Raw genomic sequence first — 27,290 nt, forward strand, 5'->3', positions numbered from 1 at the left:
GTTTCTCACTCGCTTCATTTTTATCACTGGAATTAGTGCTTTTTCTAACTTTACTAAACTGCTCTAAGGTGCCTGAAATGGACAATATAATATAACGTCTTATAATTCACCAAAAATATTGCATTATACATTTCTTTAATGTAAAATAAAATAACTAAAACCAACATCACAGTTTACAAAATATACCATTTAATGTAGGTTATATTAATAATTATTTGGATAAACACATCAAATATATATATATATATAACTTTGAAATTTTAACTAATTCTCTCATTAGATTTGTTTCAAGTAGTGACATCACAGTTTACAAAACGAATACTTTTCCATCTATCATATTTAATTTTTGGGAAAATCGCACCAAATCTAAAATTAGGATCAGTAAATTCGATTTTGTGAGGATTAAATAACTAGAGTAACGCTATCTTGCAATGAAAAAAATAAATAAGAGAGACGAACAAGCAGACATTTGACTTATAATAATAATGACCTCTAGACCGATTTCGGCCACGGCGGCCAACCGCAAGAGAGATTAGCCAACTACGCAGGAGATATTACAGTGTACAAGTGTGTGCGCGAACACAGGTGCACTCTCTTTACCCTAACTCTCATAATCCGATGGGACGGCAATCCGACACGACCGGAAAGAGTTCAGGCGCAGGACCAACGGCTTTACGTGCTTTCCGAGGCACGGGAGAGTACACACTTCCAACTTCCAGACTCCGGGCTGCTACTGAGAATTTTCTGACAGAAAAACCCAATGACTTTTTATTGGTCCGACCTGGGAATTGAACCCAAGGCCTCCGGGTCTGCGGCCTTATATCAAGCCACTATACCAACGAGGCATATTTGACTTATAATTATAGCCAATTGATCTTCTCGAATTAACCCGATGTTATTTTTTCAATCCACCTTAGGTGTTAGTAATTTTATTTGTTTTAATTGCTACGGATACGGACATGTTGCAATAAATCGGATCTTCTAGCCGAATATGTGGCCATAGCATAAAAATAATTAGATTCAGTCAATAACAACTGAAATATTACGGCTTAAGAATAAGAAATAACTTGAATATGTTTTAGGACGTCACGCCAGACATACCAAATAATATTCGTAGATTTAAATCGATCAATAAGTCTGGAGCGCCTTAACAGGTATTTTATTTTTACAAAATAATCTAGGCAAACGTGTAAAAAAATGTTAATGGTCGCCGTTAGTAAATGATTATGAGATTTGCGAAAGCATTGTCAGCCTCTCTGGAACCTTAATAGATATTGGAATATAATATAAAATTATACTTACGATTATAATTTAATCTCTTTGAACATTTCAAATTTTTTAATAAAATCCGCGGTAGCAAAATTGAAGAACAAACTTGCTTGAATTTAGATAATTTAAATCTTAACATTTTTCTTGATAATTTTCATGCGTTTGCATACAATAAATAATAATTACATATTTTTATTAGCTGTAACTTTTAAATTTAGCAGTCTTTTAAAAAAATCTTTTTCTCTTCTTTGTTCTTGATAGCAATTTAGTTTTTTATTTTTTAAACCGGCCAGTACATATATTTAAAAAAAAACGCGATTTTATAATGAAGTATTTCACGATCGCAGCAAAATCTAATATGCCTAAGGTTTTTAAGGGAATTCATTTATATCGGCCAAATAGTAATATTGACTATGCTCTACGTAAGAAATAAGAAAGTACAACACACAACACCAAAACCTACACCTAAACAAATAATATAAAAATACTTTTCTAGGCCTTTACTAATTTTTAGTAAAGTTAGTAGTTTAGACCTGCAAAAAACTCAATTTCTTATAACTCTACTGCTCTAGTACTCTACTACTCTGTAACACTTTAATTATTCTTATGCCGGTACCATACAGTCCACAATTTAAAAACATGATGCATTAGCATAATAATGATGAACCTTAGCTTTATTGTATTCCGTATCACTATCGATAAAAATATTAATATTGCGAATTGCAATGCAAAAACAGCGATCAATATTTTACTCTTATTACTACAGCTGCTACACTTGCGACTTCTTTGAATTTTGCCGTATATGTAGCATTGGCTTTAGAATACATATTACACGTTATTGCAACATCAATGGAATAAAATCTCTTATGGTAATATTTTTAGAGATAAAAAGAAATGTATTTTCTTATGAAATATTAGTTATATGAAATTTTAATTTTTACATATATAAATATGTAAAAATTAGATAAGATTATTTAAAATATGCTAAATACATAAGGCAAAAAGAACCAAATATTACTATTATATTATTATAATATATTATTTTACAAGTGTAATTGCGTATTCGTAATAAGTAAAGTATTTTCTATAATAATTAATAATTAAAACTTTTCATTCCTTCTATCAAAAACATTATTACAGCAACGAAACGTCATTTCAAATGCATGAAAATAACAAAGATGGCTGAAGAACAGGTGAGTATCAAAATATAACATTTTTTTGACGATTTTAACATAATTAAAGGTTTAAAATCTGTGAGATTGAAATTTAATAAATGAACATTTAATTCCATTTACAATTTTTAAATAAATTAGTTACAAAATCATAATTTGCACCCGAATGTTTTTGTGATTATTTGACTGCGTATTTGTGTGAATTGGGGCGTTTTTACATATTAACAATTGATTTTAAATGAAAGTGATCATTAAAACGTTGTCTTTAATGATTTAAATTTATTTATAATTAATTTGTTCGCCGGCACTTTGGTTAGTTGTCTGTTGACAGTTTTCCTACCCTTGAAATATTCGAACGAGTAAACATTGGGGTATGTTGATGGATAATGTATTATTTAAATCTAATTATGAATGTTTTTTTAAGACGCAGAAAAAAATAATCCAAAAACTGTCCTATATACCATAATTTCTCATTAAAACTCATCTTACTCTTATAATATCTTTATGAACATCATCATTATTTTTCAATGTTAAATTTAGAAAGTTATATAAATTATTATTACACCAAACGATATTTATTCTGTTTTCTTGATTATGTTTATTTACGTTGTGTCAAATATGTTTTTTTAAATGTTTATAATTTGATTGATATGATGTAGTAAAATATGGATAGGTCTCATATATGCAATCAATATTAGTATTATTCTTAATGGGAATTATGATATACATAGGAAACGGAATGGAGGATTTTGCTGTGTATCAATAAAAGGAAGTTGTATATACAGTGGTGTTGCTCAATGTTATAAAATCATTAAAATCTGACATTTGTCTAGACACAAAACTCATCTTGTGCTAACAATATTAATATACTAGAAGTATCTCACCTACCTCATATCCAATCTGTAATTACTTACACCGTTGGTTGACTGGATGAGATAGCTATGTAGCGATAAGGTCGCCATAATTGTACTTTTATTTAGGCAGTATACATGTTCTGTATTTTTCTCTTTGTGTAGTGGTGTACAATAAAGTATAAAGTAAAATAAATTATCCCTGTATTAAGTGTCTTATACACCAGCATTACGGTACAGCAAAAAGTGCAATTGCTTTATTAAAAAAACAAAAATGGTGGCTTGGCAGTTAATCGGCAGTGTCTTAATAGTTTATTTCTAGATAAGCTGGTAAAGACATGATTAAGATAGAGAAGCCTCTCGCTCTAAACTGTTAAAAGGCTAGATTCAGTGCTTTTTATATGTTTTACTTCGTTGTTAAACAAGATATTTGGTAATATGTACTACCATGTAGTGGTATGAACAACGAGAACCATTGGCTAAAAAAAATTATTCAAATATGCTCATAGTTTGCTATATTCTCTCCCTATCCACCTATCATGGTGGTTTCTCTTATAAAACCCTTCTGAAATGAGCAGAGATAACCTAGTGAATAGGACATGTGTTGCAAGATTGAATCAAAATATTTTTTTAATCTGTGTTTATAATTCGCCTGAGTCCATCAAAGTAAATTTTGTAACACATATATATACAAGCCGAGATGGCCTAGTGGTTAGAACGCGTGAATCTTAACCGATGATCGTAGGTTCAAACCCGGGCAAGCACCACTGAATTTTCATGTTAGTTACTTAGTTTGTGTTTATAATTCATCTTGTGCTTAACGGTGAAGAAAAACATAGTGAGGAAATGAAATTAAGTGTATGGCTACAAATTAAGGTGTATGGCTCATAAGAACTAAACTCGGTTTAAAAATTTGTTATTAAATAGTTTCCAATTGTGTTGTTATACTAATAAACACTTATATTTTATATTATACTTCCAAATAATATTAAATTTTAATTTTAAGTATTTCTTAATATATATAAGTATTATTAATATAATACAGCAACAGTATATATTAAGTAACAGCCTGTTAATGTCCTACTGCTGGGCTAAGGCCTCCTCTCCCTTTTGAGGAGAAGGTTTGGAGGTTATTCCACCACGCTGCTCCAATGCGGGTTGGTAGAATACACATGTGGCATAATTTCAATGAAATTAGACACATGCAGGTTTCCTCACGATGTTTTCCTTCACCGTCAAGCACGAGATGAATTATAATCACAAATTAAGCACATAAAAATTCAGTGGTGCTTGCCCGGGTTTGAACCCACGATCATCGGTTAAGATTCACGCGTTCTTACCACTAGGCCATCTCGGCTTATTCACAGGCTGTTACTTTATGCACCTTAATTAGTTCAACATAACAGTCTTAAATTTTTCAAGCTTGAGAATATGTAATATTCAACTTATTGTGTGAAGAGTATGCATAGCTATGATTGTAGAGTAAAAATGTATGATATAATAGCTATCAATTACTAGATATCTTCAAAGCTTCTATTTCTTTTTATCAGATAATGTAAAAATATAATTAAAATTAACATTTATGTACAGACATTTTTATAAAATACAAAATTAAAATAAAAAAGTACAGAATACACATTACAAATTTAAAGTAAAAACACACCGTCTAAAAGATTGCCCTGTGTCATTGTAACCAAGACTGTTATTGTTTTTGTTATTTACTTGAAAATGATGTAAAAGCAAGTATATAATATAATTATTAACACAAACCTCGAGGCTGTGGGTTTTAGAAATGAATGCAATTTATAATAGCTATTTATTTATTTCAATTTAATATGTAAAAAATTGTTAAGTGAAAAATAATATTTTCTTAAAAATGAGAATTTTTTAATTTTCATCGGCTAAACAAAGCATAAAGGCAAAGGGATAAATCTGCCACCCTTTGGTACTGAAAAAGACGATGGCTCTTTAAGAAATACAAGCGCACACCTCAGAGTAATCTTAATTTTTGCACAGATATATTTTGACTTTGTCATTTAAGAATTTGATAAAAAAAAAATATGTTTACATATTTTTCACGTTTATTTTAATTACTATTGATTGTAGAGAATAAGTTAGAATAGGGGTGAAAGGGGGGTTGAAATAATATATTGTATTCGGTTATTATTTCGTATAATTTTGCCAGAGATGTCTTCAAGGCGACGAGTAGTGACCACTAAACGTAATGTCCATGTATATATAAAAAAAAATGGTTGCACTCAATTTTTGAACGTTTTTTATTTTTCCAGGAGGTGATCCAAATAGAGCTTCTATGTAAGCAGCTCTATGAATCTCAAGACCAGGCTCTCAGGGATCGAGCTGAGATTGCTGTTGTTGTCTTTCAGGTAAAATCCTTATTAATGCTATAAGTGACAATGAATTTGTTTGTTCCATCTTAACTACTCAACTGAATGTTATTTTCCATACACATTATCAGGGGTGCAGAAGCGGACCTGACCCCTTAGGTACCTTGTATTACAATTAGTTACTGAGTATATATATATATATATATATATATATTTATTTATTTCGACCCGTCGACGTCATCGTTCCATGATTACCATAGATTATTCAAGATCTCAAGTCCATCTTGTTCATTTGTCTTTTACTTCTCCCGTGGTATAAGATTAAGTATTTTTTTTTTTTACAGGAATCCCCAGACACATTAAGCAAATGTCAGGCGCTCCTCGAAAGAGCGGATTCGAGCTATTCCCAACTGCTAGCGGCTACAACACTATCAAAGCTCGTGAGCAGGTATGTGACAAATATTTATTGTCTTAAACATGGGTATAAGAATTCGGACTTAAACATGGGCATAAGAGTTCACTGGTGGCTCTGTGCAAGCTCGTCTGGGTAGGTACCACTCACCCATCAGATATTCTACCGCAAAACGCAGTACTTGGTATTGTTGTATTCCGGTTTGAAGGGTGAGTGCGCCAGTGTAATTAGTTCCCAAGGTTGGTGGCGCATTCGCGGTGAAAGGGATGGTTAAAATTTCTTAAAATGCCAATGTCTATGGGCTTTGGTGACCACTTACCATCAGGCCCATATGCTCGTCCGCCTACCTATAATATATATTTAAAAAAATATATAAATGTGAAAGTGAGTTAGTTTGTTTCGTTTTCACAAAACGAATCAACTGATCGTCATGAAAAGGTCGTAAGGTACCTTCAGTTGAACCGGCGTCCCCCCCCCCCCTGCTACGAGTTCTAGAAACTATCCTATACAAAATATCCAAACCTGGCTATCAGGTGTTTCCTGTCTGTTGTCTACTGTGGCTGTCTACTCGTCCAAAGCTCGGCAGTCCACGTTCGTTTTCGTAATAGGCAAAAGGAATCTTTTTAATTATTTATTTTCATTGAGCTCAGAAAATCTAATTATTGTATTGGCCCATTAACAGTTGTATTATTCTAGATGAATCTGGCAACACCGCTTTCTGTATTTTGATTATTTAATCTATTATTATTATTATTATTTCAGATCAACGACCAGTCTCTCCGTCCAGCAACGGTTGTATATACGCAATTATGTTCTCAATTACCTCGCAACAAGGCCGAAACTTGCAAATTTTGTTATACAGGTATAATTTATTAAATTATTTATTATTATTTTTTTAATTTTTTGTTTATATAATATTATTTTCGGTTTAGTCTACGTAGAGTTTTCGTCTATAGTAATATTATAAATGCGAAAGTAATTTAGTCTCTGTGTTACGACTTTTCGCCTGAATTACTAGAGCGATTTTGATGAAATTTTGATACGAAGCAAGCTTCAACCGCAAGGAAGTACATCTTTTACTTTTCTTGTACTATTTATACTAAAAACCTGACAATGTCACGCGAGCGACATTTAGATCTTAATAAAAAAAATTATCCAGAACCAGGTTTTATTTTATACTATGTTAGAACTTAGTATAGACCAATGACTGCCTCGGTGGTCTAGTGGCTAGCTCATAAGGTCGCAGACCCGAGATGATGAATTCAAAACCTATTGCAGGAGAAGTAAATATAACCTAGAAAATATAAATATATAGACTGGTGGTAGGGCTTTGTGCAAGCTCGTCTGGGTAGGTACCACCCACTCATCAGATATTCTACCGCAAAACAGCAATACTTGATATTGTTGTGTTCCGGTTTGAAGGGTGAGTGAGCCAGTGTAATTACAGGCACAAGGGACATAAAATCTTAGTTCCCAAGGTTGGTGGCGCATTGGCTATAAGCGATGGTTGACATTTCTTACAATGCAAATGTCTAAGGGCGTTTGGTGACCACTTACCATCAGGTGGCCCATATGCTCGTCCACCTTCCTATTCTATAAAAAAAAAAAAAAACCAAACCTTAGATTTACACATTCCACGCGATTCGCTAACAGCTCTCCTTTATTGTACACTACGAACAGTTCTCGATTAATATATCTCTATATACAACACGACACTGTTACACTCAACTACGAATATACACTTTATTTATTTATCTTAAATGTCATAAACTATATTGACATATGAGTTGTATAATTAATGACATTAATGTATTAATTCCAGGCGCTGGTCTCTCTGTTTGCGAGGATCACGAAACTGGGATGGTTCGATATGGTCAAAGAGGAGCTGGTCTTCCACAGCGTCATGAACGATGTGTCCAGTTTTTTGCAGGTGAGATATCGGTGATTGTTGTTATTTGGACTGCTTGTATTTATATTGCATTACTAGCAATGAGCGTTTTAATCGTAACAGCCTGTGAATGTCCCACTGCTGGGTTAAGGCCTCCTCTTCCTTTTTGAGGAGAAGGTTTCGAGCTTATTCCATCAAGCTGCTGCAATGCGGGTTGGTTGGTGCGCCACACATGTGGCAGAGTTTCAGTGAAATTAGGCACATGCACATTCCTCACGATGTGTTCTTCACCGTAAAGCACGAGATGAATTATAATCACATATTAAGCACATGAAAATTCAGTAATGCTTGCCCGGGTTTGAACCCTCGATCATCGGTTAACATCCACGCATTCTCTCCACTGGCTGGCTGGCTCGTTTTTAAGCGAATATTATTTTCCAATTAAGCGTAAAGCTTGTGTTAGGAGTGAGGACAACGGTACCATAAGAGGTCAGTATTCAATTCTACGGTTATGGAATACTGTCCAGATGTAACTCATCGCTAGCTAGCGTTGCACACCAATTTGTATACCTATTGGTATTTATATTTTACCCATATAAGATAATGTCTGCTGGGTAAATTTTAAACACAACTGTACAAATAATATATTTATAAAAAGATAAATAATATCTCACAGGGTCCAGCTGACATGTGCACAATCGGAGTACAGTTGCTGTCACAGCTGGTGGTCGAAATGAACCAGGTGTCGGAGGCGGACGCCAGCAGATCGCTCGCCAAACACAGGAAGATCGCCTCGTCTTTCAGGTGAGACAAATCAAGACAATAGAAGTATTAAGGAAACCTCCATGTGTGCTATTTTTTTATTAAGTTCAAGTTACCGGTAGTAGAGCTTTATGGGAGCTCGTCTGGATAGGTACCACCCACTCATCAGATGTTCTACCGCAAAATAGCAGTACTTGGTATTACTGTGTTCCGGTTTGAAGGGTGAGTGAGCCAGTGTAATTACGGGCACAAGAGACATAACATCTTAGTTCCCAAGGTCGGTGGCGCATTGCTGATGTAAGCGATGGTTAACATTTACAATGCCAATGTCTATGGGCGTTGGAAACACTTACCATCAGGTGGCCCATACGCTCGTCCGTCTACTTATACTATAAATAAAATAAAGGACATAAGTGGATGAAGGTATGTAATAGATTCTTCAAAAATATATATAATGTCATAATCGAATCGACATAACAATGTACCTACGTCGGGAGTGATGAGATTACAGCGTTACGTATAACTAATGCACGAGTCGCCGGCGGCAGGGACACGCAGCTGTTCGAGACGTTCCGGCTGGCGTGCTCGCTGCTGGGCGAGGCGCTGGGCGGGCAGCCGGCGCTGCTGGCGGCGCTGCTGCGCCTGGCGCACAACTGCCTCACCTTCGACTTCATCGGCACCACGAGCGACGAGTCGTCGGACGACCTGTGCACCGTGCAGATCCCCACGTCGTGGCGGCCCACGTTCCTGGAGGCGGGCACGCTGGAGCTGTTCTTCTCGCTGTACCACGGCGGCGGGGCGGGCGCGCCGGCGCTGGCGCTGGCCTGCCTCGTGCAGCTCGCCTCCGTGCGCCGCTCGCTCTTCTGCAACAGCGAGCGCGCCAAGTTCCTCAACCGCCTGGCCGCCGGCGTCATGCGCATCCTGGAGGACACGCAGGTGACGTGTGTGTAGGTGTGACCGCAGCGTGCGTGACTGTGACTGCAGAATGCGTGTGAGTGAGTGTGACTGGAGCGTGTGTGTGAGTGTGAACGCAATGAGTGAGTTTCCAGTTTGCCATTAGGACTTTGGACTTTTTAGGATAAAGGTTAACTAAAAATAAAAATCCCAAATGAATTTCCAGGGCCTCACCGACGCGACTAACTACCACGAGTTCTGTCGTCTGCTCGCGCGGCTCAAGTCCAATTACCAGCTCGGCGAGCTGGTGATGGTCGAGAACTACCCGCGTCTCATAGAATTGGTTGCGAAATTCACCGTACAAAGTTTACAGGTAACATAGTATAACAATATTGTTCTATAATCTATATTGTAGTTTTACATTTAATATATTAATAATCTTGGTGGTAGGATTTTGGGCAAAACGGTCTGGGTAGGTACCGTCCACGCATCTTTTATTCTAACACCTAACAGCAATACTTAGTATTGTTTTGTTCCAAAGTTCAAGTTACTGGTGGCAGAGCTTTATGGGAGCTCGTCTGGATAGGTACCACCCACTCATCAGATATTCTACCGCAAAACAGACTGCTGTTTTGCGGTAGAATATCTGACGAGTTCAGACTCGAGAATATCTGTCGAGTACTGACTCGTTATTGCTGTGTTCCGGTTTGAAGGGTGAGTGAGCCAGTATAACTACAGCCACAAGGAATGTAACATCTTAGTTCCCAAAATTGATGGTGATTGTACGGGATACATAATATTTGTAAACGTTTTAATTATATGAAGATGGTGACCACTTATAGGAAGTTTATCTTGTATATTGATGTAATTTGATCAATGTTTGTTAATACAAATTTAAATTTCAACCAAAGTTGAACCAAACTTTCGAAATCGATTTGTGTATGTGTGTTGCGGTGTGTTTTTACCCGCTGACTTTCTTTCGCCGGTTCTTCTTAGGTCTGAGGTGTTTATTTCCGAACCGGTGGTAGATTTATGACAATTATGCAAATGTACCGCTTTTATATTGTATAAAGATTTTTGACTTTGTATTTTTTTTTTTACACTTTAAAGGCCAGCGTTTGACCGTTGACTTGACTGATGTTAAGCATCGACACGGTCTAGGATGTAGCACGCTTGCCTATAAGAAACCTGTTTACTCTGGATTTGAAGGCACCAACATTGTACCGATCAGGAAATACGGACTCTGGCAAAGCATTCCACAGTTTCGCAGTGCGAATGATGAATGTGGATTCAAAGCGCTTCGTACGTGGGCGGGGAATTTCCACTGTGTACCTATGGCGCTTTGGTCGCGTTTGCCTGGCCGTTCGATAGTAAAAGGGGGCGGGAGGAATACATATTCCTATTCTATATACATATATAGAATACAAAGGACTGCAGACGAGATGCAACGACATAAGAGCCGCCTCCAGTTCAGTTCCGGTTGTCCGTTTCAGATGTGGCAGTTCGCGCCGAACTCGGTGCACTACCTGCTGTCGCTGTGGCAGCGCATGGTGGCGTCCGTGCCGTACGTGAAGGCGTCGGAGCCGCACCTGCTGGACGCGTACGCGCCCGGCGTCACGGCCGCCTACGTCGCCTCGCGACTCGACTCCGTGCCCATCCTCGTCAGGTACGCCTCGCCACGACCCACTCAGACACTACCGCTAAACAGCAACACTCAGTATAGTTGCGTTCCAGTTTGAGGGGTGAGTGAGCCAGTGTAACTACAGTACGAGGGACATACAATCTTGGCTCATTGACGATGTAAGGAATGCTTAATATTTCTTACATCGCCAACGTCTTGGGCAGTGGTGACCACTTATCATCAGGTGGCCCATTAGCACATCTGCCTACCTATAACATAAAAACGTCACATTCTGATAGCGCGCGTACACAAAATAGAATGCTTTTTTTTCTACTAATTAAAGTTATGAGCGGCAAATTTAAAATGATCCTGTCCATTTCAGAGAAGGTCTCGAGGATCCGCTGGATGAGATCGGCACGGTGCAGCAGCAGCTGGAGCAGGTGTCGGTGATCGGTCGCTGCGAGTACGCTAAGACTTGCCAGCTGCTCGTGGCGCACTTTGACCGCGCCGCCGCCGCCTACAGCGTGGAGACCAACCCGCAGCAGCTGCTGGTGCTGCAGGGTGAGTTTAGCTGTATTACTAACTCTATAATCATTATTATAAACCGAATTTAGGTTACAATGAAACATATTGTAAAAACGATTGGAGCAACTGAAAATCATACCTTAATCGTGCCTTTTAGCATAGGCCTCCTTCAACTCTCTCCGTCTTCTGCAACTCTTCCCATTTTATTTTTTTGGAGTCAATGTTTTCTAGTCGCTTGGTACCGTAGAGCAATTTTTCTGTACACTCCGTCTAGTGTTGTATTACGAAATATTAATAAATAAACTCTTGTGTTTCTGTGTATAAATGTATAAAGCGTGCTCGTATCGCAGGCCAGCTGACGTGGCTGGTGTACATCATCGGAGCCGCCATCGGGGGCCGCGCCTCCGTCAACACGAGCGACGAGAACGACGCGATGGACGGCGAGCTCGTGTGCCGCGTGCTGCGCCTCATGGACCTCACGGACTCCAGGCTCGCCGCGGTGAGGCTTATAAGTAGAGGTTGCAGAGGAGAGGTAGAGGCGGGAGTCTACGTGAGAGCAGAACGTACTCAGCGTGTCAGAATTGTCCATGACTTAGGACATCAGTTTAAGACGTTGCCCGGCGGAAGGAGGCGCTTTGCAGAGAGTGCGAGCTGTGTGTTGGTAGATGGTGACTGCTAACGTCATATAATGTCGAATAAATAAAATGTGATTCTATTGGTTGACTCGCTGAAGCTGATTCTATGCAAGCTGCAATTTTGGAACATAACATAATTTAAGCAGGCATTTATACTAATATTATAAAGATATGTTTGTCCGTAAACGATAAACTCGAAAACTAGTAAACCGAGTTCAATAATTGTTTCTTTATCCAGAAATGACAGGTACAATTCAGTAATAATAAAATTTCAACCTGTCTGGTTTCCATAGCACAAGCTCTGTACAAGCTTAATTTGGGATCAGATGGCCGTATGTGAAAAATGTCCCGTGATATTATTATATATTATATTATAATAATGTTATGTGTATCAAGCCAGATGAAAAAGCGCTTTCGAGGTGCTTTATGACAAAATACATACAATATTTTTTTTTTATTTTAGCTACCGTTATTAATTATTTTAATATATTATATCACGTGTAATTCAAAAAGGTATTTATATACGTTAAAATATCAGATTTTGATGGATTTTCGTCACAAGCTAAAGTGGATTTTGTTTGTTATAATAATAATAATATCCTGGGACATTATTCACACATGGCCATCTGATCCCAAACTAAGCAGAGCTCGTACTATGAAAACCAGACAACTGATATACTACATATACTACTTTTCTTTTGTAAATACATACTTATATAGATAATTACACCCAGACTCAGGACAAACAGACATGTTCACGCACACAAATGTCTATCCTGGGTGGGAATCGAACCCACAACCTTCGGCGTGAAAGGCAGGTATCTGCCAATCACGCCAACCGTCTCGTCAAATGATAATAAATATATTGTTAATTGCAGGGTGGTTGCGAGAAACTCGAGCTCGCAATGATGTCGTTCTTCGAAGCGTTCCGTAAGATATACGTCGGCGAGCAGGTCCAGAAGAACAGTAAGGTGTACGGGCGTCTGAGCGAAGTGCTGGGGCTGAACGACGAGAGTCAGCTGTTGAGTGTTATCATGAGAAAGATGTGAGTAGCATTTAGTATATTATTTATTTATTTATAAATCCTTTATTGCACACAATTTACCAACTTATAAAAGAACATACGAAGCCGAGATGGTCCAGTGGTTATAACGCGTGAATCTTAACCGATTGTCGCGGGTTCAAACCCGGGCAAGCACCACTGAATTTTCATGTGCTTGATTTGTGTTTATAATTCATCTCGTGTTTGATGGGTGAAGGAAAACATCGTGAGGAAATCTGCATGTGTCTGATTTCATTGAAATTCTGTCACATGTATATTCTACCAACCCGCATTGGAGCAGTGTAGTGGAGTAAGCTCCAAACCTTCTGCTCAACAGGGAGAGGAGGCCTTAGCCCAGCAGTGGGATATTAACAGGCTGTTACATGTTTACTGGTAAAAGAACATCAGATATTTTACCGCAAAACAGCAGTACTTGATATTGTTGTGTACTGGTTTGAAGGGTGAGTGAGCCAGTGTAATTACAGGCACAAGGGACATAACATCTTAGTTCCCAAGGTTGGTGGCGCATTGGTGATGTAAGCGGTGGTTAACATTTATTACAATGCCAATGTCTATGGGCGTTGGTGACCATTTACCATCAGGTGGCCCATATGTTCGTTCGCTTACCTATTATATAAAAAGAAAATACAAAGGCGGCCTTATCACTTACAGGTGATCTTTTCCAGACAGTCTCTGTAAAAAGAAATATATTTGGTTGCTTTTAGCCAGGATCACCGGTAAGGCCATAAATGTTTATTAATATAATACAATTATATTTCCAGTATAACAAACCTTAAGTATTGGGGTGGTTCAGAGGCGATCATATCGAAGACTCTCTCGCTGCTGGGCGACCTCAGCGGCGGGTACTCTTGCGTGAGGAAACTAGTCAAGCTGGAAGAGGTCCAGTTTATGTTGACGCATCACACGGTCAGTACAAATGTCAGTGTGGGGGTAGATTGGCATCTGGGAGGGGATAACTTGACTGACGTACAATGTTAGTACCTTAAACCTGTGGACCCAGATGCATGGAATTTTGTACAGGAATTTTTTTGTAATATATAATGTATTTATAACACAAATATACATAATAATAATCATTTATTTACATGAAACATAGTTTTACAGATGTTATGATTATTTTATAAGTCTCTAATACATTTCGCCCACGATAGGCACGCAAATATATTTGTTAAATTAATATTATCCAAAATTGTCTATTTACTAAAGTTGAATGTATCATCAAATTCATTAATTCATTCATTCATTCAATACATTCTTGAATTTTTAAATATTCATTTATAGAGTAATTTTTTTTATCTATTAACCATAAATTTTAGCTTTCTGCATTTCTTCTCTGTATAAACGTTAACCCCCCCGCAGGCGGAGCACTTCCCGTTCCTGGGCGTGGGCGCGGGGTCGGCGGAGATGCGCTGCCGCTCGCGGCTGTACAGCGCGCTGGGCCGCCTGCTCATGGTGGAGCTGGGCGAGGACGAGGACCGCTTCCACGCCTTCATGATGCCGCTCACCGGTACGCGAGCCCGCTCACGGTTTCTTGTTGCCTATGTCAAATCAGTGATGATAAAAAGAGATGAATCACTGTTTATCTAGACAGTAACAGCCTGTTAATGTCCCCTCTCCCTTTTGAGGAGGAGGTTTGGAGCTTATTACACCACGCTGCTCCAATGCGGGTTGGTAGAATACACATGTGGCAGAATTTCAATGAAATTAGACACATGCAGGTTTCCTCGCGATGTTTCCCTTCACCGTCAAGCACGAGATGAATTATAAACACAAATTAAGCACATGAAAATTCAGTGGTGCTTGCCCGGGTTCGAACCCACGATCATCGGTTAAGATTGACGCGTTCTAACCACTAGGCCATCTCGGCTTTTTATCGGTTTATCTAGAAAGCCGCTAAGCATCGTTTATAAGTTAGGCCGGTGTCAGTATACAGTTAACTCGAGATTTCGATACTTTAATGTTTTTAATAAATTAGTTCATAGCGCCATCTATTATTAGAATCACTAACTATTATAACTATTGGACTTAATTAAAGTGCCCCTTGACAGCCACTGGGACAAGTATGACCCTGGCCTTTCAGTTTACCATGTAGGATAAGCTCGGGTACGGAGGATTGTACCCAGATTGGCTTTTTGCAAGTCAGAACGAACCCTCATACAAAAGTGTCTGCAAGCTAATGCGAACATTACTCAATAGACTTCACTATTAACATTTTAAAATATGAAATATCTTTGTACGTTTTATTGAGACAATTATCTCAAAAGTTCTTTAATTTGTAGTGAAGACTACAGTTTGAAAGGTCAATATTGCAATAATTTAAAGATAATGATGTAAAAAATCGCAAGGTCGATCCTGACCCCTTGGACTAATGTCACCCCCACTCCTAACACAGGATTAAAGAGCAATAGTAGTAATGCCTTTAAAAAAAAAACCAGATATTTATAGTATATTCTTTTAACAAAAAGGAAAATACTGTAATATAAAAACTACAACAGAAAAAATGTGTTTATTAGTAATTTTAAAACAAAATAATTATTATTGTTCTTATATATTATAAACTTTATTTTTAATATCATTTTCGCTCGGCTTTGTCTCAGTACTTGCTCCCCAACCGGTTACGGTTTCAAGGCCAGTAATGTCAATGGTTATCAAAATTCGATTACGTTGTCGACAGCTGCGTTCGAGAGCCTGCTGGTGCTGCTGGGCGCCGGAGACAACGTGTACGCGTCGGAGGACGCTAAGAAGACGTACATAGGACTCGCCAGGGACCTCCGGGGACTCGCCTACGCCTTCAACACAAAAACCACCTACATGATGCTCTTTGATTGGATGTATGAATGCTTTATATTTTCTTTAATGCTCAGGAATTCTATAATTTATCTATTGAAACGGTTCCCGATTAATATATATTTATATATGATTAAACTCCTCCCCCCCCCCCCACCTTTTGGTTTAGTGGCTACATATAAGATCTCACACACAGTATATTGATCCCACCTTGCCAATGTGATCTTTTTCAAAGGAATTGTTACATAATGTACATCAAAAATATTTAATAATATTCCAAAAAAACAAGCTTAAAAGTTATCGAGTTATTCTGTCGATAATCGAAAATCTCAGTAGTAATCCAGAGTATGGAAGATGGAATTGTATACACTCTCGTGCCTCGGAAAGCACGTAAAGCCGTTGGTCCTGCGCCTGGTCCACAATACAATTGTCCCTTATCTCGACGAATTAAAACAATTCAAGGTCAAAGTTGGTTCTTTGTCTACTTCTCCCGTGGTTGGATTTTTTGCCCCCACACAGTGAACAGAATAAAAAAAAAACAAGACACTGAACATGCCTCAAATCTACTCAACATTGGATTGCTTGGTCTCGTGTTCCGATATATAGTGTATATGTCTGTTAGCTACCCGGTGTACCTGAAGCTGGTGCTCCGCGGGATAGAGCTGTGGTACATGGAGCCCGCAGTGACGACTCCAGCGCTGAAGCTTGCGGCCGAGCTCGCGCAGAACAGGAACCAGCGTCTCCAGTTCGACGTCAGCTCGCCCAACGGCATCCTGCTCTTCAGGGAGCTCTCCAACATCATATGCGCATACGGTGAGGAAGGATTGCGCATACGGTGACCTGCATGAGTATCGAGAACCGCATTGGATCATAGTGGTGAATAAAGTTCATAAATAGGAGAGGCCTTTGTCCAGCAATGAAAAATGTCCGCGTGGGATTTATCGACTCCATTATTAATATTGTCCGTAACCGTAACAGCCTGTGAATGTCCCACTGCTAGGCTAAAGGCCTCCTCTCCACTTTTTGAGAAGGTTTGGAGCTTATTCCACCACGCAGCTCCAATGCGGATTGGTGGAATACACATGTGGCAGAATTTCGGTGAAATTAGACACATGCAGGTTTCCTCACGATGTTGTCCTTCACCGTCAAGCACGAGATGAATTATAATCACAAATTAAGCGCATGAAAATTCAAAGGTGCCTGCCCGGGTTTGAACCCACATTCATCGGTTAAGATTCACGCGTTCTTACCACTGGGCCATCTCGGCTCTTAATCTCTCGGCACTAATATTATATATATATATATTTTTACCAGGCAGCAGAATATTGACCATCGATGTGAATAAAAAACAAATGTACACGATGAAGCTGAAGGGTATATCGCTCTGTTTCACGATGCTGAAGGCGGCTCTGTGCGGGAACTACGCCAACTTCGGAGTGTTCAGGTAGAGAGACTTAACTTTAAATAATGGTGAACTATTGCGTGATGGAGAAAGGGGGGGGGGGGTTAACGTCAAACGATACGTCGAATAGTTAAGATGTGTAGCATAACATGCAAACTCACTTTAGATGATTTAGAAATGATATTAGCTAACTGAAAATGAGATGGTGCTGAGTTTTGTGCGCAAACACACAACTATTTCCTTACTGTTATAGTCCGATGGGACTACGGTACGGTAATTCGGAGTTGTTTATTTAACTGATGGTAGGGCTTTGTGCAAGCTCGTCTGGTTAGGTACCACCCACTCATCAGATATTCTACCGTTGGCAGATACCTGCCTTTCACGCCGAAGGTTGTGGGTTCGATTCCCACCCAGGACAGACATTCGTGTGCATGAACATGTCTGTTTGTCCTGAGTCTGGGTGTAATTATCTATATAAGTATGTATTTACAAACGAAAAGTAGTATATGTAGTATATCAGTTGTCTGGTTTCCATAGTACGAGCTCTGCTTAGTTTGGGATCAGATGGTTGGATTATATATTATTCAAATAAGACCTTATTATTAACACTTAATATTGGTGTTCAGAGAAAGTATATATAATGACAGGGTGTTACATATCCCTGTACTGTATATAATAATAATAATAATAATATCCTGGGACATTTTTCACACACGGTAACATTCAAACACACATTCCGATCCCAAATTAAGCTTGTACAAAGCTTGTGCTATGGAAACCATATATGTACGTAGATGACGTATTTAAGACACGTACGAAACGATTTTCTTCCTCGTTTCTGATACGCAAAAGTCTGAAATACCGTCTCGGCCTCCTTGTCCATCGAGTCAAGAGTGACTAGGCATCTAGGCAAGCGCTTCACTTTAGACTATATCTTCACTTTCCATCAGGTGTGATAACAGTCAAGCGCTAGCCTATATTAAAAAAAAAAAAAACCTAACCAAACATGCTTTCATGGAGCCCCTAAAATCATATTGACTAATCTGCTTTAAAGCGCAGCGTTGAATAATATATATGATCCCAACAGGAGAGGAGATATCTGCCCAACTGTGGGATTATTTCGCTAACTATAATTAATGTTAAAAATATATTTCAATTTCAGATTATACGGTGACGAAGCGTTAGACAACGCATTGAACATGTTCGCCAAATTACTGTTAAGTATACCGCAGAGCGATTTATTGGTAAGTACTAAGTTATATGTATGCCTATAGCGCAATGACCCCCTGGGCTATTGTCGTCCCCCACTCCTAATACAAGCTATACGCTTTAATAATAATAATAATAATGTCCTCCAGACCGATTTCGGCTAAAGCGGCCAATCTCGAGAGAGATTAGCCAACTGCGCAGGAGATATTATAGTGCACAAGAGTGTGCGCAAACACAGGTCCACTCTCTATTCCCTCTCATAATCCGACGGGACGGCAATCCGACACGACCGGAAAGAGTTTCTGTGGTAACAGGCGCAGGACAAACGGCTTTACGTACTTTCCGAGGCACGGGAGTGTACCCACTTCCAACTTCCAGACTCCGGGCTGCAACTGAGAATTTTCTGACAGAAAAACCCAATAACTTTTTATTGTTCCGACCTGAGAATTGAGCCCATGACCTCCGGGTCTGCGATCAGGCCACTCTAGACCAACGAGGCAGGCACGCTTTATTAGAGGGGTAATTGAAAATATTAGTAATTCCTTAAAACAGGCATTGCTAATAAAATTTTGAAAAAATATATACTATATATGTCACATATATACTTATATTGCATTTATATAAACGAAAATTATATTATATAAATAAATGGACAAAATAAAACAGTAGTACTGTTTTATTCTCCGTTTGATTATCGATTTTCTTTTGTTTTGTAAGCTTTTTATAATAAATAAAAAAAGAGAGAAACATGCAGGTTTTTATATGTTTTCCTGAAAATTTCAATAATGATCACGGTCGAATTTCGGAATTATCAAATTACAATTAACATTAAACATCTTCCCGTTAAAATATATATTCAAATATGTGCTAACTTTAATACATATATAAGTAAGAATAAACGTACTGTTAGTTTCACAAATAAAATAAAAATATCTTCTCTCTTCCTCTCTTATTCTCTGTCTCTCACTCTCCTCACGTGTAAGGATGTGCCCGCAGGACTACCCAAAGCTGTCGCAGACGTACTACGTGCTGCTGGAGCGGCTGGCGCAGGACCACATGCCGTTCCTGGCGTCGCTGCAGCCCGACGTGACGCTCTACATCCTCGCCTCCATCTCCGAGGGACTCACGGCGCTCGGTGAGACGCACACACACACACGCAGTATAGTCACAAGTCTCCATCAACACTATTAAAATTTATAAATTTTTTCTTAACAAGGTTAAGAAGATAAGATTAAGTTACTATAAGATATTTTAATGCATAGTCGCACCCCACATATTAATAATTCCAAATTGACTTGTATTTGTAATATAATCTACATAATAACATAAAGTACACACGTTCTGTGGTAACCCTAGTTGGGAAGGTCGTGTGGTACCACCAAAGTGTATAAACACCACTATAGAAATGGTCAAAGCGCTTTTTTTAACAAGCTCAACAATTTTTTTTATTATTTCAACATTCAACAATTAGATCATGTGATGCCACCACCGGAGGGTGGTATTTGGTGGTACCAAAGCTAAAACCTTCTCCTCAAAAGGGAGAGGAGGCCTTAGCCCAGCAGTGGGACATTAACAGGCTGTTACTGTAAAGCTAAAGCTTTACCACCAAGTATTATTTTGGTTTTATTATTTTGTAATCAAACGGAATTTTATTATCTATTGTTTTCAGATACCAGCGTGTGTACGGGATGCTGCGCGACCCTGGACCACATCGTCACGTACCTATTCAAGCAGCTCGTACAGAAATGTAATATTTTCATATATATAATATGGCGATAAGGTCGCCAAAATTGTATGCTACTTTTATCTAGGCTGTTTCTAAACTACGACGCTGCTGGTGAAAACTTATTCAACAGAAAAATCCGATATATATTTTTTTCTAAACCGGCTTGAAACCCACGACCCCAAGGTCTGCGGCTTATAATCTAGCCACAAAAGCAACGAGGCAGCGATATCTTACACGTAATGAACTGTTGCAGCGAGTAACAAGGTGCCGAACCCGCGCCATCCGCCGCCCGAGACCAGCAACATGTTCATCGAGGTGTTGCAGCGCCGCCCCGAGATCATGCAGCAGCTGCTGGCCACGGTGAGTCCTGAAGACATCCATAGAGATTCGTCGCTCTTGTAAACGAGCGTGGACAACGCGACGTATTTAGTGGTGGGACTTGTGCAAGCCCGTCTGGGTAGGTACCACCCACTTCATAGCCTATCGAACCGGTCACGATTCATAAGATACTCATTGTTGGTTTTTTTTTTACTATATTTGGTAAGCACTTCCTATCAGATGGTCCATTTGCTCGTCTCCCTAATTACATATACCTCGTATATGTCACCCCCAGGTGCTGAACGTGGTGATGTTCGAGGAACGCTGCAACCAGTGGTCCATGTCGCGGCCGCTGCTGGGGCTGGTGCTGCTCAACGAGGAGCACTTCGGGCGTCTCCGGGCCGAGCTGATCGCGCAGCAGCCGCGAGAAAAGCAGGCGCAGCTCGCGCACTGGTTCAACGGGCTGATGCAGGGTATCGAGAGGAATCTCCTCTCGAAGAATCGTGATAAGTGAGACTCCACATCCATTCTACCTTCTAACATACTTCCCCACTCAGACAGAGTTAAATAACTTGCCGTCCTTTTGGACCGCAGACTACCCTGGAAAAATCATGTTAAATCCAAAAGATATGAGCTTAACATAAAATCATGCTCAATCATGCTAGAACGAAACAGCAAATTGTCAACGGACAATAAACTCCCTAACTCCTCTCATACTCCCTCCACCTACTCCCTCCCTATATCAAAATCTCGACTGACGTAGTCATTTTCATCAATTTCAGATTCACGCAGAACCTCTCCATGTTCAGGCGGGATATAAACGATTTATTAAAGGGGAGTTCCGTGACGACGTCATCGGTGAACGATATGATGACATCGTAACCGTGACAGATGTTTGCGCATGCGTGGTGACCGCGACGAAACGGATACAGCCTTAGGTAAGGCTTAGCACAATACTAGTGCACAACAATTGTGATGTTAGTGCCGAAATGTGGTATTTGAATTATTATTATGATGGCTGTACATTTATTTACCGTTGCTTTGTTTTTTTTTTAATATTTTTAACGCAAAGGTATTTTTTTTTTTAATTTAAATTAGGTAAAATTATTATGTAATGTAATCGAAATTGTAATGGATTTTTTTAAAGCAAATTATAGATAAGAATGTTATCTTAAGAATTTAAATTTAGAATGAAATATTTCGAACTCAAGTCACAGATTAATAAGCGTCGATTTCATAAGTGTTTTTTTTAATGCGGCAAATGGGTTATTCGAAATACAAATACCACATTTTGTCTGTTTTATTTGTATCACTAATCAAGTTGATAGCGAATGTGTTAACGGAATCATTTCCATTCTATCCCACTAGTGGGCATTGAGTCTATGATAAGTTATATCTTGTTTAACGAAATTGTTTCAATCTAAAAAAAAGCCGAGTTAGTAATAACAGGCACAAGGGACATTTAAGAGTGTTATACATAAGATTAAGAGATCACAGAGTTAATGTCTATGGGCGATGGTGACCACCTACCACCGGCTTAAAGAACTGGGATATTAAATCACCGTATTTATTTTTTAATCTATGGTTCATAGATAACTTAGCATAAGATTATTAAAAATATTAATAAAAGATAAATTTATGTTTTTACCCTTAATATGAAAAGCTACTTATATAAAAAATATTACACACTAAAAACTCCAAAGGCCGTATTTAGAAATCATTTTTAGAAATTATTTAAATTTATTAATTGGTATAATTAAAAATATTAACTGAATTTTATTAAAGAAGCGAACCTCGTCTGATGTTTGCTTATTGACATTGCAAAGTCTTGGGGTTATATTATTCAAAACGAAGGAGTAAATATAAACAAACCTTAGATTTACATATTCCACGCGATTCGCAGATTCGCACTACGAACAGTTCTCGATTAATATATCTCTATATATAACACGACACCATTACACTCAACCACTTATATACACTTTAATTTTACTTCCAAAGCTGTTATAGAAACTTACTTGCAACTCTCTAACTACTCAGAACGGCATTTTTTTTTATATTCCTTGCTTGACTTTTATCATATTTGTTTCAACAACTCCTAATAGATACCGGGTTGTTAGTGTTTCGTGCGACAGAGACAACGCTCTACGAAACCGAAATTAGCCGATCGACTCTTTTCAAAGGTCGATGTGCAATATTCATTGACGGGTATTATGGATTATTCAATATTTCGACCAATGGTATCGCGTCAATTCAAGATCAAACTTGTTTATTTGTTTACTCCTCTCGTGGTTTGAATAAGCTATTATTGAGAAACATTTTACTGGTGGTAGAGCTTTGTGCAAGCTCGTCTGGGTAGGTGCCACCCACTCATCAGATATTCTACCGCAAAACAGCAGTACTCGGTATTGTTGTGTTACGGTTTGAAGGGTGAGTGAGCCAGTGTAATTACAGGCACAAGGGATATAACATCTTAGTTCCCAAGGTTGGTGGCGCATTGGTGATGTAAGCGATAGTTAACATTTCTTACAATGCCAATGTCTAAGGGCGTTGGTGACCACTTACCATAAGGTGGCCCATATGCTCGTCCGCCTTCCTTGGCAGGGGCCAGTCCGATCAATATTCGTGTGACATTAAAATATAAATAATTTTATCGATATGAAATAATTTTAAGCGTATTATCCTAAATGTTGATAGTCTAAACTGTTTCCGAGTTCAATGATAACAGACGAACGAATATGTCGAAAGTAAAACTCGATTTTGTCGCGTTTTTAATATGTATAGTTTACTCAACAGTATTTGAATGGATCGGTGCAGTTGTCTTATTAAAAAGTATAGGAAATTATATACAAATAAAAATGATGGATGGTGTGGGATAAAGGAGTGTGCCAAGGTGCTTACAAGAATCGATGTGATAATTCTCACGCACACATTAACGCACTCACAATAACTGAAGCCTATTCCAAGCACACGTGAAATAAGTTCCTCGAGGGTGCAATGAGACCGATGTTTTGCTTAAAATATTTTAATTTATATAAACTTAAGACTATTCGACAATTGTGCAATGTTCTTCCTGTCCTTATCCCTCTACTTGGGGACGGCACCACATGCATTTTCCTTCCACTTCTCTCTGTCACTCGTCATCATCATCATCATCATCACTGATGATATGTCACTCGTCATCTCATCACTTACCACTTTCATACAAATATCCTTTCTTACGCAATCCATCCACACTTTCTTCGGCCTCCCCCTTCCCCTATATCCATCAACATTCATACTCATCATCCTTCTAGTAACATGCTTTTCATCCTTGACTACATGCAATGTTAGTTACAAAAGTGAATTATAATTTTACCAAATTTAATAATAATGCCCAAAGTATTATTATTATATGGTTCGATTATACGATGGAACGCAGCTTGCTGTGATGGTGGTTTCCTCGGTACCACTGAGGTTATACGGTTGCGTGGTACAAATGGTGAACACATAACAAGTGCAGTTAACCCAAATAAACAACTTTGCCACCGAATTGGTCATCGGTCGAAATCTTGAATAATCTATGATATTCACTATGGTTTCGCGAAAAAATGGCGTTTTCAATTCGTAATCGGATTTTCGAAAGTTAAATTAATGTGATTATAACTAGTTAAGTGGAATTGTGTTGTATTATAAATAATGGTAAAATAATCAAGAACTGTTTATAGTTCGTAATACAGCAGACCAATTAGCAAATCGCATGCAATTTATAAATCAATGGTTTGTTTAACTTTACTCTTCCGATTGGAATAGGGTTTACTGATCTTACGCTGACATCTGACGCTCGAAGTCTCAGTTATACGGGGGATACCCCTCCCGTGTAGCGGGCCCTGAAATGTTTACACACACATATATATATATATAACGTGAAAATGCACATTTCCTTATATGGGTTCTTTTTACAAAGTAGGCAAACACTAAAGAAGTGTTTTTGAAAAATGAGCTACAGAAATTTGTTTCTAATGGATTCTGATTTATGACGCAAGCGAAGCCGCGGGTTAAAGGTCTAGTTCATAGTATGATAATAAAATTACAGATACGAAAAAAATTCAATCGTTTTAAATCTTCGTGTTATTATAAATTCAATGTTTTGTGTTATTTCATATTGTATATAGTATGGCAAGTTAATAAAGTTTTAGAGAATCGTTCAAAATATTTAGAAGAAATAAAGTTAAGTCACATACATACATACATACGTAACGTGTGATTGAAACGATTGTGTCGTTGAATAATTCCGATGTTCAATTTCTTTTTAGTTTGTTGACGCAAGTCAAATTGCTTTCGCGCCATTATATCTTTTGACAGCGAGACAAATAGTTTTCGCGCCATATTTTTATCTTTTGACAGCTAATCTGTCATTTTTTGACAGCAAGTAAAATACTTAAAAACTTTTAATGTCGATAATTTTTTTGTATGTCGATTGGTGTGTTGTATTTATGATTTTTGTGAGTTCTATTATGACATATGTACTTTAAGTTAAATTGAGTATAAAATTTATTTGTTTTTTTTTTTTAAGTAAATGTAATATAATGCCAGCATCTCTAATTTTTTTTTTACAAGATTATCTCTTTAAGGTGACAAGGTTTTTTTCGTATGACGTACAGTAGGGTGTCCATAAATTATTTTAGATGACCGGACACCGAACTTTTTTTTTTCTATTTGCTATTTGAAATAGGTAGGCATACTGGTAAAATGGCCAACTGATGGTAAGTTTACAACCGGCCAAAGATATTGGCGCTGTGAGAAATATTAACCACCCCTTACGTCAATGTACCACCAACCTCGATAGCTAAGATGTTATGTCCCTTATGCCTGTTACACTGGCTCACTCTTCCTTTAAACCGGAATACAACAATACAAATTGTTTGCCGGTGGATATGTGGTAAGTGAGTCATCATCATATCCAGCCCACATTCACTGCTAGACAGGCCCCCTCACAGGCGCGCGTAAGTAAGTACTAAACATTAATTAAATCTTATATTTCCTCATTAATTTACATTTTCTTGAGCTCAATATAATCTTGTTCGAATTAGTGGGACTCTACTGTATATCCGCATAAGGAATTGAATAATTTATTTATTTTCCTATACTTTACCTTGAGACCTTTAAACGGAAATGTTACAAGGTCAGCAGTACAGTTCATTAAGAACTGACTTCGTCACTCGTGAAATGTGACAACCGACACACGTTGATACGCTATTTTGACGCGTTTACCATTTAAATATTATAATTATTGGAGTCAATGTCGCAAATCACTTGAGTTGAATTTGTTCCTTGAGAGTAATTACAGATTGGAAATACTTTATTAAATAGCAGTGATGTCCTTTTCTAGAATGATCGCTCTGGACGGCGGGACTCGGGCGTTCATTTATGTATTCATGACGTCATTCATCCAAGTTAAGTTTTAGAATTTGATATTTTTGTATTAGTTTTAATAAAAACAAGTATTTTGTATCTTTGTGATCGTTTTAAAAAAGAAAAATAAATGAGGTTTTAAGCATATTTATGCTTTTAAGTAGCTATCCAAAGGCGCGATATTTTAAATTTCATCCCTGCTGTTTAGTAACATTGACCAACTTATGTATAATTAAAATGTTAAAGCTTTTTTTTAATTTATATAATATATTCCAATAGCAAGAGGAGTAAAGATAAACAAAACTTAGATTTACATATTCATCGCTCATTCGCTAACAGCTCTCCTTTATTGTACACTACGAACAGTTCTCGATTAATATATCTCTATATACAACACGACACTGTTACACTCAACTACGAATATACACTTTTAATTTACTTCCATAGTCCCGATATCTATTTCGATATTCGAAACGCATTTTTTTTTTATGAATTCATAACGAATACCACAGATTATATTCGACCAGTGACGTCACGTCAATTCACGGTCGAGGTTGTTTATCTTTACTGCCATTGGAATTGAGTGTATGAAATTTTCGACGTCATATTCATCCCAGGGCCGTTGAGTCAGTGTGAATATAGTCAGTCAATCAGTGAGTCAGTCGACACTGAGAGTATGATAGTTTTAAAATGTTGTTTATAATTTAAGTTTGATCGGTTTCCTATAATGTTATTTTGTACGAACGAGCGATGTTGTATATAGTTAAATAAATTGTGATTTGTACAAAGACATTTGTTGTTTTATTAATACCTTGGGTGTTTCTTGGCAAACCGTTGGGAGATTTGACGATCATGTCCGACCAGTCTCAAGGGAGACTAGACAACTGCCAGCAAATACAGGCACTCTCTATTCCCTCTGGACTGGAAATTACAAACGTAGTATCAACACTTCCAACTTCCAGACTAAGAATTTTTTTTTATAGAATAGGAGGCGTACGAGCATATGGGCCACCTGAT

General features: G+C 38.0%; 1 protein-coding gene across 2 annotated transcripts; it reads left to right on the forward strand.

Annotated features, from left to right (window-relative positions):
• The first annotated feature begins 2,424 nt into the window (after positions 1-2,424).
• Positions 2,425-27,065, forward strand: LOC126779449 (exportin-7). 2 transcript variants are annotated; one of them, XR_007670355.1, is made up of 24 exons: positions 2,425-2,462; positions 5,581-5,676; positions 5,982-6,085; positions 6,812-6,911; positions 7,872-7,979; positions 8,614-8,741; positions 9,248-9,635; positions 9,820-9,966; positions 11,087-11,259; positions 11,597-11,775; positions 12,090-12,238; positions 13,253-13,419; positions 14,199-14,343; positions 14,797-14,944; positions 16,112-16,268; positions 16,847-17,037; positions 17,539-17,668; positions 18,789-18,870; positions 19,832-19,970; positions 20,505-20,582; positions 20,815-20,921; positions 21,175-21,389; positions 21,662-21,817; positions 26,251-27,065. XR_007670355.1 is itself a non-coding variant. In XM_050503416.1 (23 exons), the coding sequence occupies exons 1-23, from the start codon at positions 2,433-2,435 to the stop codon at positions 21,759-21,761; spliced, it is 3,261 nt and encodes a 1,086-aa protein (XP_050359373.1). In that variant the 5' UTR covers positions 2,425-2,432; the 3' UTR covers positions 21,762-27,065. The 2 variants fall into 2 exon arrangements, 1 of the variants encoding a protein (XP_050359373.1); XM_050503416.1 differs by having other exon boundaries at positions 21,662-27,065.
• The last annotated feature ends 225 nt before the right edge of the window (positions 27,066-27,290 follow it).

Source organism: Nymphalis io, chromosome 29, assembly GCF_905147045.1.
Source record: "Nymphalis io chromosome 29, ilAglIoxx1.1, whole genome shotgun sequence".
In the NCBI taxonomy this organism is placed as follows: Eukaryota; Metazoa; Arthropoda; class Insecta; order Lepidoptera; family Nymphalidae; genus Nymphalis; species Nymphalis io.